The 12,833-nt window shown below is 42.2% G+C and overlaps 1 protein-coding gene across 1 annotated transcript in view; it reads right to left on the bottom strand.

The window, feature by feature from the left end:
- Positions 1–12,565, bottom strand: part of RMDN3 (regulator of microtubule dynamics 3) — a 59,260-nt gene extending 46,695 nt beyond the window's left edge. The window contains 4 exon segments of the mRNA XM_038405584.2: positions 3,355–3,501; positions 4,978–5,173; positions 11,561–11,769; positions 12,432–12,565. Of these exon segments, the coding sequence (XP_038261512.1) occupies positions 3,355–3,501; positions 4,978–5,173; positions 11,561–11,769; positions 12,432–12,463 (584 nt within the window). The 5' untranslated portion in view covers positions 12,464–12,565.
- Between the last annotated feature and the right edge of the window lie 268 nt (positions 12,566–12,833).

The following is a 12,833-nucleotide window of genomic DNA, read 5'->3' as shown; positions in this document are numbered from 1 at the left end:
TCCTGCTGTAGGTATTCCCAGCTATTGCAGAGAAATATTGCAGGGCCCTGAATTTAGTTCCTAACTGGTAAGCAAAAAACAGATATGACACTCAATTTTGTTCTAGAAGAACATGGACTTTTAGGGAAAACGTGGACTCATATGGTTATAAATTAATACGGTAGTATGGAAGGGGAGTAGAACGTGCATATAAAGGAATACCTGGCATGTCTGACAGTCAAACAAAGCCTTTTGAAAATACTTTGATTGGAAGGTAAGATGGTGGATATTGGTTTTCTTCCTGTGTAAATATTACTACCATAGGCCAGCTCCTACTCCCCTTTAAATCAATGATGTCAGGGGGAGCAGGCACCCTTTCATATTCTTGTTCATAAATGGATGAGATAGACACTTTTGTTTTAAAGTTGTAATTTTAAGTCTATACACTTTATTAACCTGAAATCTTAAAAAACACTATCTGTTTAGGTCAACTTCAGAAAAATGCTGTTAGGTCAAATCTGGCCCAAAGTTTAGCTTTTATAAAGCTTGAAGACTTTTGTTAAAACAAACTGAGTTAATATTTCCATTTTTATTAAGTAGAAGCATTCTTTAACTTTTAAACACACCTTTGCAAGGTAGACTACAGACTGTACAGATCTCTTTACAGTGGGAAAGTCTGAACATTTCTCTGTTCTGGTAGAGTGGATGGTTAAGTGACATGGTCTACCAATATGCTGCCAACAATGCAAGCTGTGAGTGCAGATAAGTGTCTACACATTTTCCTGCAAACAAAGCCCTTGAAATTCTCAAAGTGAAATAGACTAAAATGAAACTGACTAGTCTCGTCATCAACCAACACCAAGAAAAATGTAAGAAGTGATGAGCATAACTGATGCAATAAGTATTATTTGTATAATAAGGATTTTTTTTAACCTGTCCCCTTATATTCCATAATGTCCTTCTCACACAAAACAAACAATTACATTTCTCTTGCAGTGAGGATCCAGTACATAGCCTACAACTAACAGGAATTAGCCATACAAAATTGGAGCTTACTGACAACCTTTCACTTCAGAAAAAACAGACATGTGTGACTTGTTTCAAAAAGTTACGAATCACCCTACAAAACCCATTAAACAACATATGCAAGCTGTTCAGTAAAACCTCTTAGCTGTCAGTATTAAAGAAAAAACAGGGCATTTCAAATACTTGGAGACAGCAATTCAGTTATAACGAACTGTGCTGTGTCAATCAAGGTGAGTGACCACATAAAAGATTAATTTAAAACCTTCCCTCCCAAATTATTAATCAATAGGCTACAGTCAAAAGTGATCAAAAAGATGGTTCAGTAATTAGCACCATGGTGCGGATGGTGTTACAACAATATAAGGATGGCAATTGTTCACTGAGATTGTTCCAAATCTGTCTTTTGCAGAGCATAATTAAAAGTGATCTTACAAGAAGGATGATCAAACCTGTGGAAGTATTTATAACTGAATTTTAATCACCCTGAATAGTCTGTACAAGTAAAAAAAAAAAATTTCTCTGAATCAACTATAAGCTTACATGTTTTATCTGAAATGAATACCATCTTCATCAAAACAAGATTGAGAGGACAAGCTGTAAAATGCTCTCAATATATCTGCAGCTGGAAACATCTCTGTCATTTCCATGTCCTACAAATGATTCTCTGTTCTCTTCAGACAGCTTTTCTTGCTTTGTTTTTTTAATACATTCCTCAATGTCTCTTAGGAGTAATGTTTTCTGCTTTGCCAAAGCCAAAGAACCCAGACAAATCTTATACCTCTGTAGAATAAGCATGGGAATCCCAAGAAAGCATATTCCAAATTCCAAGATGCTTTAAACAACATCCTGCTAGGTCAAGAATTGCCTTTTTTCAAACTTTTATAAAGCAGAGTTATTGTGGAACTATTCTTTAGTCACTTTGAAGCACATTAGTTATCATATCATTTGCAGGGGGTTAAAAAACGACAATGAGATCAGCTCAAATTCCTCCTCTAAGGAAAGATCTCACAAAATATGAGAATCTGGAAGAGTTTTACCATCAGCTTAAGACAAACACTGTACAAAGAAATAGAAACTTTCAGTTTTCTTCCTCCATGCAGCCACACAGACTTTACAAGTTGGCCTACCCATTATCAGCAGGTAGAGGCAACATGCTAGTTATATGCACTGGCAAAATTATTTGAAGATTCATTAAGACCTGCAAGTGAACTGAGAAAACACACACGGTAATTTGGAACCTTCAGTCTAAAAAACATATCATTTGCCTTTCCATGAGAAAATACTGACAGAGAATTTTATGCCCAGGAATCTGCTTCATGCCCTTAATCTATTGACTTAAAAAAAAAAAAAAATCAGGAAAGAGAAGACTTTCCTCTTCTTGACCAGAGGCATATGCACCCAGTAGGCATCCTACTTATAAAGCATCAGGTGACTTACGGTACGCAGATAGTACAAGGATAGGTGTGGTAAGAACCTAAATAAAATGACAAACATGTAAGCATGATCCTACCAAAACAAGGCTTTACATAGTCTTAGAATTAGACATGCTGTATTCTGTTTAACTTCCTTTTAATTTCAGGATCTTTTAGAAAACATTACTTCAAAAGTAATTTTCGTTTATGGCCTGACAGTTGCTGTTGTTCTTTGCCATTCTGACCCCAAATGATTTGTTAGCGTAAACCAAATTTACATAATCTCTCCCAGAATGTCACGTTTAGAATTATGGCACCCATCTCCTTCCAGCCCAGCCAAAGGCTTATTCCCATCACCCTTTAGTCAGTGAACTTCGCTTCACCCTCAACAGTGGGTTCTTGCTCCAGCTGTACCTAACTGCCAGTTCTGGTTCAAACTACAGAGGATTTCATAGGTTTGTGTTAAATGGAGCCCTGCTGCCCAAACTCTCAGTGAGCACCTCTCTTGAATTACAATTCAAAGAACACCATACTCCACAATTATAACTAGAGCCAACTGGAGTATTTCTTGTTTCCCTCCAGCCCTGTCATAATTTCCTTGCCAGTTTGCCTGCAATGGCATATAAACTGTCACACATCACCCTGACTATTGATCAAACAGGAACTGGAAGGGATAATTTTTTTTTTAAATTATAAAATGTGATAGTAAAATTACAATTCTTGATAGGAGGAATCAGGGGCAGGTGTAGTATCTAAAACTTCTGGCTTTTTTAAGAAAATCAACAGCTAGGTTTCATGCAATGAAACTGAATGCAAGTAGAGCAGGAAAAAAAAATGCATCTATTGAAACATCCCATCTGTGATGCAGAATTCAATGAAGTAAGTGGCTACTGAGTTTCCGAGACCAAGAACAGTTCTTAACTGATGTTCTGCTTACCCTCCCTCACTTTCACCATCATCTGTATTGGCCCCTTTTGAGCTGGCTGTGAAATAAATAGAGCTGGACCCTGTGGAATCACTCCTCTCTCTAGGAAATGGGTACCGCCTCCGCCGAGTTACCTTCTGGGTTTCTTCCAGGTGGGATCTGAAAGACAGACAGAAAGACAGACAGAAACACAGTGATGACTAGAGAAGTGTCTATTTCAATCCATGTCAATTTCTTTGCTTCTACCCTCATAATCTATTACATCCACTCCATACCAAAGGAGCAATAATGAAAACGGTACTTGTTCCTGCTTTGTGTGGGTGAAGTCAAAAATTGCCAAGTTTAAAATACTGTGGGCTACACTATAAATGAGATCAAACAGAAACCCATAGGCAAATAGAAAGTGTATATAATCATCCTTCCCGTGAAGAAAGATGAAGGAACATTATTTATCATTCATATTATCATAGTGCCTAAAGGCCCTAGTCAGAGACAAGGACCTCACTGTGCTAGGTGTTCAATGAACACAAAACAAAAAGACAGTCCCTGCCCCCGAGGAGCTCATGTTTTACAGGATATTCCATTCACTACATAATCTACAGTAGATATGAATGGGACAAACATTGCTACAGAGACAAGAAAAGAGCCAGAAATTTACAGACCACAAGTCCATCCGGTTCAGCATCTGTCTAAGATAGCTGAGAGCACCCAATGCTTAGAGGAAGGAAAACACCCACAACGCACCTAGTCTTATGTACAGTGTTGTACATGACAAGAAAACTTAATTCCTAAAATAGGGAGATGATCAGACATCCTGAAGCATAGATTCGACTTCTCATACTCTCATTGTTTTGTACAACTATAAGTATTAACTGTCATAATGTTACAGGCCTAAGAGTCCAGAGTAACTATTCCACTGACCTTTAAGTAAGTGTACACCTAGGGTGAAACGCTGACCCCAGTGAAGTCAAAGGGAGTTTTGACTTCAGTAGGGCCAAAATTTCACCTCTAGTGAACAAACTATGTAGGAGAAATATTTCCATTTATTGGTTCTAGATTTACTGGGCTTTTAATTTCACTGAATATCTCCTTGTTCTTGTGTAACGAACAAATCAAAAAAGACTGAATGATTAGTTTTCACTATTCTTGTCACAATTTTGACAACTTAAAAGTTAATTCCTTCTGGTTCTTCTCCTTTCCAGTTTAAATAATCCTACCCTTTAGTGGGATTTACACAAAGAGAGATCGTAAACACATGCTGTGCATGCTCAGATTATCCAAACTGTAGAATATCGAGCATACATTGGATTTCAAATTTCCTTGGCTGGCATTGGCTCTCTGTCTGCGGGAGTTAGGTGGAGGAAGATGGGACAAATTTTAGAAAAAAGTAGCTTACACCCTTGCCCATTTTTAGAGCATTATTGTAATGAAGGGTGGATATGCTCTTTGCATGAGAGACTTGTCCTGATTCCCATTTATGAAAGATACATAGGTTGATCTCTTCATTAGAGAAGGCAGAGAGGACAAGATTGTTTTCACCTAAAACCTGCTGATCTGTGAGCTCTTTCAAGACATATAGAGAGATGGTTTTCCAGTTGTCTATGATTGACAAAAGGACGGTGGTTTTGTACTTACTTGACTTCTCCACTGATCTCCCCAGCTAAACTCTGCAGGCTGTTCTTCAGCTCCTCCACTTCTTTTCTTAGCTCTATAATGTTTTTCAGCACAAAGTCCAGACGGTTCAGCACTTCCACCTGCTCTTCTCGTGTTAAGAGAGAGGTGTATGTAATGCCATCACCAGCCTCCACTGGTGCTTGTCTTATAAGCAGAACTAAAAGCGAAAAAAAACTTAATTAGACATAGAGGTGAGTGACAAAGATCAGAAACAGGAAAAAACATTGCCAGATGCTTGTTTCTGGACATTCGAAGAGGGGAATAAAACCATGTAATAGTGCACTGCAGAAAAAAATAAATACATCAGTGACCACCGCAATCGAGGAGGTGGCTTACTTTTAAGCATGCTTCCCTTTCTTTTCCTTGGTTAAAACTGTCACAGGAAGGTTTTAAAGTTATATTCCCATTAAGAGTAAGGTGACAGCAATTCTTATGAAAGGCTCCAGAGGTAATCCCAGCAATTACAGGCCGGTAAATCCGATTTCAGTACTGGGCAAACTGGTTAAGAACAGAATGATCAGACACATAGATGAACATGATTTGTTTGGGAAGATTCAACATGATTTTTGTAAAGGGAAATCATGCCTCACCAATCTACTAGAATTCTTTGAGGGAGGTCAACAAGCATGTGGACAAGGGTAATCCAGTGGATAGAGTATACTTAGATTTTCAGAAAGCCTTTGACAAGGATCCCTCACCAAAGGCTCTTAAAGCAAAGTAAGCGCTCATGGGATAAGAGGGAAGGTCCCCTCATGGATCAGTAACTGGTTAAAAGATAGGAAACAAAGGGTAGGAATAAACTGTCAGTTTTCAGAATGGAGAGGAGGTAAATAGTGGTGTCCCATAGGGGTCTGTATTGGGACCAGTACTTCAACATAGAATCATAGAGTATCAGAGTTGGAAGGGACCTCAGGAGGTCATCTAGTCCAACCCCCTGCTCAAAGCTGGACCAATCCCCAATTTTTGCCCCAGATCCCTGAATAACATATTCATAAAGGATCTGAAAAAATGGGCAAACAGTGAAGTGGCAAAATTTGCAGATAATACAAAACTACTCAAGATAGTTAAGTCCAAAGCAGATTGCGAAGAATTGCAAAGACATCTCACAAAATTGGGTGACTGGGCAACAAAATGGGAGATGAAATTCAATGTTGAAAAATGCAAAGTAATGCATCTTGAAAAACATAATCCCAACTACACATATAAAATGATGGGGTCTAAATTAGTTGTTACCACTCAAGAAATGACTAAGAGATGATAGAGGTCTATAAAATCATGACTTGTGTGGAGAAAGTAAATAAAGAAGTGCTTTTTACTCCTTCTCATCACGCAAGAACTAGGGGTCACCAAATGAAATTAATAGGCAGCAGGTTTAAAACAAAAGAAAAGGAAGTATTTCTTCACACAATGCACAGTCAAGCTGTGGAACTTTTTGACAGAAGATATGAAGACCAAGACGACAACAGGGTTCAAAAAAGAATTGGATAAGTTCCATCAATGGCTATTGGTCAAGATGGGCAGGGATCGTGTCCCTAGCCTCTACTTGCCAGAAATTGGGAATGGGTGACAGGGGATGAATCACTTGATGATTATCTGTTCTGTTCATTCCCTCTAAAGCACCTGGCATTGGCCACTGTTGGAATACAGGATACTGGGCTAGATGGATCTTTGGTCTGACCTAGTATGGCTGTTCTTACGACTATGTAGTTAAACATAATGAAGCACATGAAATTCTACTATCTATATAAAGAAAAGGAGTACTTGTGGCACCTTAGAGACTAACAAATTTATTAGAGCATAAGCTTTCGTGAGCTACAGCTCACTTCATCCGATGAAGTGAGCTGTAGCTCACGAAAGCTTATGCTCTAATAAATTTGTTAGTCTCTAAGGTGCCACAAGTACTCCTTTTCTTTTTGCGAATACAGACTAACACGGCTGCTACTCTGAATACTATCTATATGGCTCTAAAATAGTCTTAAACAGCCATACTTCACTTTACTTCTGAAATGCAACCAACTCGGGAATGCAGAATATCAGCCAGGAGATCAACTAGTTCATAAAATAATGTACGACAGAGGAACAGAGGTATGCAAACTAATTCTGGCCAAGGACATGAGGAAAAATCTCTACTGTTGCAGAAAGTGGCATGGACTTCTAATATCAGATGAGCGAATTCAAACATGTGGTTGCTGTGCCCTAAATATTTATGACATTTTAGTTTATCTGTTAAGATGCTGTACTTTGCTCCAGCTGCAACATGATCAACATGTACTGCTGGTATGACCACTGATCTACCTATTATCAAAGCTCTCTACAAACGGTCTTGTTTTTAAACTTGTTTCTCTATTACTTACCATAAGGCCAGAAATTTATTTTTATAAGACACAAATAATCACACCTTAAATCAAGTATGACTATAGTAAGAAAAATAACTTAAGGACTTCGAAGGAAGGAATCTTTTAAATAAATTAGTCTGTCAACTCTTCAGATTATTAAAACTAAAAAATGATAAGTATTTTGCTTCTCATTACTTATGCTGTCGATTTGGACATTAACGACAAAGAACAAATGAGGTTAGACTTCTAGGTTTCACTTTCTGGTTCACAAAATTTTACATTGCTGGGATGGTACACAACACTGCAGAAGAATGCTAAGTAAAAAAATCAAATTTCTTATGATTTCAGTGAAAACGTTTTTATTGCAAATATGCAAAAAAAAATTTTCCAAAGCACACCCAGCACCCTGGTAACAAGTCACCAAGCCCCCCCCCCCAAAAAAAATTAAATTAAATGTTGGGCATAATAGCTGACTGTCCCTTTTTAAAATGTAATAGCAACATATTGTACAATACAAAAATTAAAACCCAAACTGAGTGAAAGCTTGCTGCTCATGCCGTAAAACTAGTTAAACTGATGTACTGCATATCCTGAATTACAAGATTCTGTCCTCCAACTAGCCTTTATTTTCTACATTGAAATCACTATACTTCCTTCAATATATTCAGAGGGATACAACTGAAAAAAAAAAAAATCCTCTGGTGTAAGCAAGTTTCTTTATCTATGTTACTAACACCACCATGATTTATTGAAAGTGAAACATTTAAAACTCCAATTTGTTTCAACCAATTTAGAATCATTGTTTAACTTGTTCCATTTTTCAGCTTGGACAATTACTATCAATCAAGTTAGTTATATTTTCAAATTCCTAGCTGTAAAAAGTTTGGTCATGGACAGGCAAGGGGATATCAATTTTTCACGATGTTTTAACTGGATTTATTTTTTTAATGTTTGTAAAAAAAATATTTCTACAATTTTAATTGGTCTTAGTTTTAAGAAAATTGTAAGTGTCCCTTTACATTTTACTTCAAACAAACCCTAAAAATACACCACAAAAAACAACTCTCCACATAATAGAACTTGTATTAGCCTGTAAATGGCACAGCAAAGTTAGTTTTTGCCTCGCTTTTCTTTAACAAAAAGAGGGAAAATAAAGAACCTGAAAGAAATTTCTTTGCAGAGAAATAATGCGTTTTCGAATACTGTTAATAGAGAATGACCTTGGGAAAAAGCCACTTAGAAAAGTGGTTCAGTGCACTTGTTCCATACAACACAGTTACAACTTGAAACAAACCAAAGGAAGTACTGCTTCAAACAAAACACAGTCAAACTGTGGAACTTGTTGCCAGGGGATGTTGCGAAGGCCAAAACTATAATTGAGTTCAGAAAAGAATTAGATAAATTCATGAAGAATACATCCATCAATGGTTATTAACCAAGATGGTAAGGGATGCAACCCCATGCCCTGGATCTCCCTAAGCCTGTAACTGCTAGAAGCTGGGAGTGGACAAAAGGAGATGGATCATTTGATAAATGACCTGTTCCGTTCCTTCCCTCTGAAGCATCTGGCATTGGCTACTATTGGAAGACAGGATATTGGGCTAGATAGACCGTAGCCTGTCCCAGCATGGCCATTATGTCCTTAGTTTTATGCAGCTGAACACAGCTGAATCTAGTTACTGTAATCTAATTATTCAGTTCCATGCCCTTGTCCACATCACAACTTTTAAACAAGTGTTTTAAGAGAAGTAAAATAGTATAAAGAAAATTAACATCAGTTAGATGTAAGCTCTTTGGGGCAGAGGTCTTTTTATGTTGTGTTTGTACAGCACCTAGCACACTGAGGTCCTGGTTCTCTTTAAATAAAATATTTTGTCCCCCATTTGCTTATAAAAAACTCTCTCTCACACACACACCCACACACACACCCACACACACACACAAACAAAACGTTTAGAAACTTACTATGGTCTAGCTCAGGGGTTCTCAACCTTCCCCCCCCCCAAGGCCCTGCTCAACATGATATAAAAACTCCAGGGCCCAGCTGGGGAGAGATGGGGGACTCGGGGCTCTGGGCAGGCACTTATGCATAGATGTATTTGGTATTTCTATTTTGGGGAGGCAGAGGCCAGCAGGGCCTGGGCCAGTTCCGCACAGCAGAGTCCAGCAAGGCAATGCTACCTCCACCCCCTGACTCATCTCAGCAGGCCACCTAGCCTGTCTGGGTTGTGTGCGGTGGAGTTTTTGCTCAAAAAGTTTGATAACTGCTGAGAGTGCAAGGAGAGGGTAGCCAGGAGCTGTGTGCGAGAAGGGAGGTAGCTCAGGACGTAGGGAAGGGGTAGCTAGGGGCTGTGTGCCAGAAGGGCTCCCCTATGGTCACTGCTCCCCAAGGGCTCTGCCGGCCACGGAGGGGGGGTCCCTCTGCCTAGGCAGCTCTTACCGACTGCGTGAGCTGAAGAGCAGCCGCAACCCCAGGCACCCACAGCAGATGGGGGAATTTAGTGGCTGCCTGCTCCATGACATGCCCCAGTGAATGCCGCACTGCCTGACTCCAGCTTCAGAGCTAGGGAGAGGAGGAAGGGGTGGAGATGGAGCTGCCCCCAGAACTGTCCCACTCTGGCACTGCAGTGGGAGGGGAGAACCAGTGCTCAAGGTTTCAGCCCCATTGCGGGTGGGCACAGGGTTTCAGCCCCACAGCAGGGGAGTGCCGAGGGTCAGGGTTTCAGCCCCTCCCTGAAAGTGCTCGCCGCCCCTTGGTTGAGAACCACTGGTCTAGCTCCTGTAAAGTAAGCCCTATTAAAGTTGATGTGGCTCTGCATGAACACCAGAGTAAATCCAGATGGAGCCAGTTGCAGGATCTACCCCAAATGATATAGGAGAAAACAATTACACTGACTGTATGCAAAGGAAACAAATCAGAAAAAACAGAGAAAAAACCATCTCTCTTTAGTCCTCCGTATTATTTATAACACATGTAGCAAATGACTTTTTACATGAAAAAAAGTCACTTTGGTAAGTTGACTACATCTTTTCCAGGTGTCTGGCTGGAGGGTCTTGCCCACATGCTGAGGGTCTAAGTGATCACTGTATTTGGGGGTTAGGAAGGAATTTTCCCCCTGGTCAGACTGGAAGCCACCCTAGGATTTTTTCACCTTCCTCTGCAGCATGGGGCACAGGTCACTTGCAGTTTAAATTAGTGTAAATGGTGGATTCTCTAACTTGAAGTCTTTAAACCATGATTTGAGGACTTCAGTAACTCAGCCAGAGGTTAAGGGTCTATCACAGTAGGAGGTGGGTAAAATTTTGTGGCATGCAATATGCAGGAGGTCAGACTAGATGATCATGATGGTTCCTTCTGACCTTAAAGTCTGTGTCACTTGAGGTGTTTCCCTACTACAGATTTGCAAATCTGCAGAATAGCCTTGTGCCAGTATATCTGCAAAAGTGAAAGTGAATGGAAACTGACTAAATAAGAAAGCAAAAGTTACTATTTAGTATCCAAGCTTAATAGCATCCTAAAAGAAATGAAACATCATAAATGGTGAAAACTAAATTATGGTAATCATTCAGGGCAAGACCCTGCAACTGGCTGCATGTGCCTCCCTGACTTGAATGGGTGGGAGATCCACCACACAGAGCTCCCTCTAAAATTAGGGCCAAAGACTGGAGAATGTGATGTTACACAATGCAAAATGTTTGAACAGTGATGTTTAGCATCCTGCTTGTTTATGATTTGTGTTCTTAAAAATGTTTAATAATATTTTATTCTGTTCAATTCTTCTGAGATGAATTGGGTTTTGTTCAGCACTTACCAACTGTCTGGAAGAAGGTTGCTCATCTTGGATATTTAAAATTCTTTGACTAACAGGTTATTAGCAGCCAGTCAGATGTTATTAATTGTATTAAGTTGATGATAGTGTGCATTTAGTTTTTTGAGTAACAAGTGGATTATTTTTAATTTAGGTCAGTTATTTTAAGATGATTTACTGAAGTGTCTTATGTATCATCTTTAGGGTGAGTAGGGGGACAGTTTACCTCCTACAATGGTAATATCACAACTATATACTAACCACTTTTGACTACAAACAGAAAAAGCAGTAGTAGTAGCACTGAACCAAAGTTCAGGCATGAAGGACAAATCCACCCTTGCCAGTCAGCAACCAATTTTGCAGATAACACAGAAGTAGAAACAGAAATAATTACTGTACCCTGGTTATGGAGCCCCAGAGTCTCTGCATTTTCATGGGGCCCCACAGAGTTCTGCATGAGCTGAACCAGAGTGTGCCTGGAGCTGCCTCCCCACCAGGGCCTTTTCCACCTCTGTTTGTAGAACACATACAAGAACCCGATCCCAGCAGCCGCACCCAGCAGTATCCCAAGCCCCACACGGGGCACCCTCAGTTTGGACATGATGTGCCTGAAAGAAGCAGACAGGATACAAGTCACATGAAGGCCAGTCACCACCTCTCCCCACCGCAGCACCTCGGACGGCAGGGAGGCGAGCCCCCTTCACGCCGGCCTCCCGCAGCGGGGGAGCAGCGCTCCAGCCCGAAACCTCTCGAGCCAGCCCTGACCTCTGCAACCGAGCGAGCAGCCCCCGAGTCACGGGTGTGTAAGCCTGCCGAGGGGGGCGGGCTGGGCGTGCTCTTCGCAGCCCGGCGGCACCCCGCTCACCCCGCCCCGCACCAGCCTTGCGCAGACACGGCCGCTCTGGGGCCCGCCTGTCACCCAGGCACGCACCGCCCTACCGGCCGAGGGCGCAGCTAGGGCCCGGCCTGGGGGGGGGGAGCCGGGGGCGGGGCCGGCCGTTTATCATCCCGCAGCCCGGGCGGTTATACCCGGCTCGCGCCAGGCTAGGGCGGGAGGGCTGGGACGACGCTGCCGGCCAGCGACTGTCGCCGCAGGGAGCATGGGGTTACCCGCAGCAGCCCGGGAGAGCGGAGCCGGCGGCCGGCGCTGCGCGGTGACACACACGCCCCAGGCTCCACAACAGGGCACTCGGGGCTACTCACACCGCGAAGCCCTGCGCTCCCCGCGCGGCCACCGTCCCGCCGCTAGCCCGCCGCACGCGCCTCTCACCCTGCCCAGGAGCCACCCGGCTGCCGGTGCATGGAGATGACGTATGGAGAGGCAGCCGCTGCCCCTTGCTGCCCTCAGCACGGCCCACAGTGTCGGCGGTGGGATGACGTCATCAGCTCCCCCTTACTAGGCGAAAAGCGCCGGTGGAGACCACATCACGTGTCTCTGCCCGTGGGCTAAGGGCACGTGACCCGGGGATCCAATGAGCGTGGGGCAGGAGGTGGGTGTGTATATGGCGATGGGGCTGGGGAGGGCGAGTGGAGGTGTGGGGATTGAATGGAAGCTCCGAGGCTTGCTGGGCTGCTCTGTGGGCTCATTTCCCAGCCCGCTGCTGCAGCTGGGTTTGCTCTTCCCTGGGCCAGCCTCTCTGCCCCCCCGTCCCACGCGCTCCTCCCGCGTGCC

This window comes from Dermochelys coriacea, chromosome 6 (assembly GCF_009764565.3).
Source record: "Dermochelys coriacea isolate rDerCor1 chromosome 6, rDerCor1.pri.v4, whole genome shotgun sequence".
Taxonomy (NCBI): Eukaryota; Metazoa; Chordata; order Testudines; family Dermochelyidae; genus Dermochelys; species Dermochelys coriacea.
This window is presented reverse-complemented; position numbering and strand designations above follow the sequence as displayed.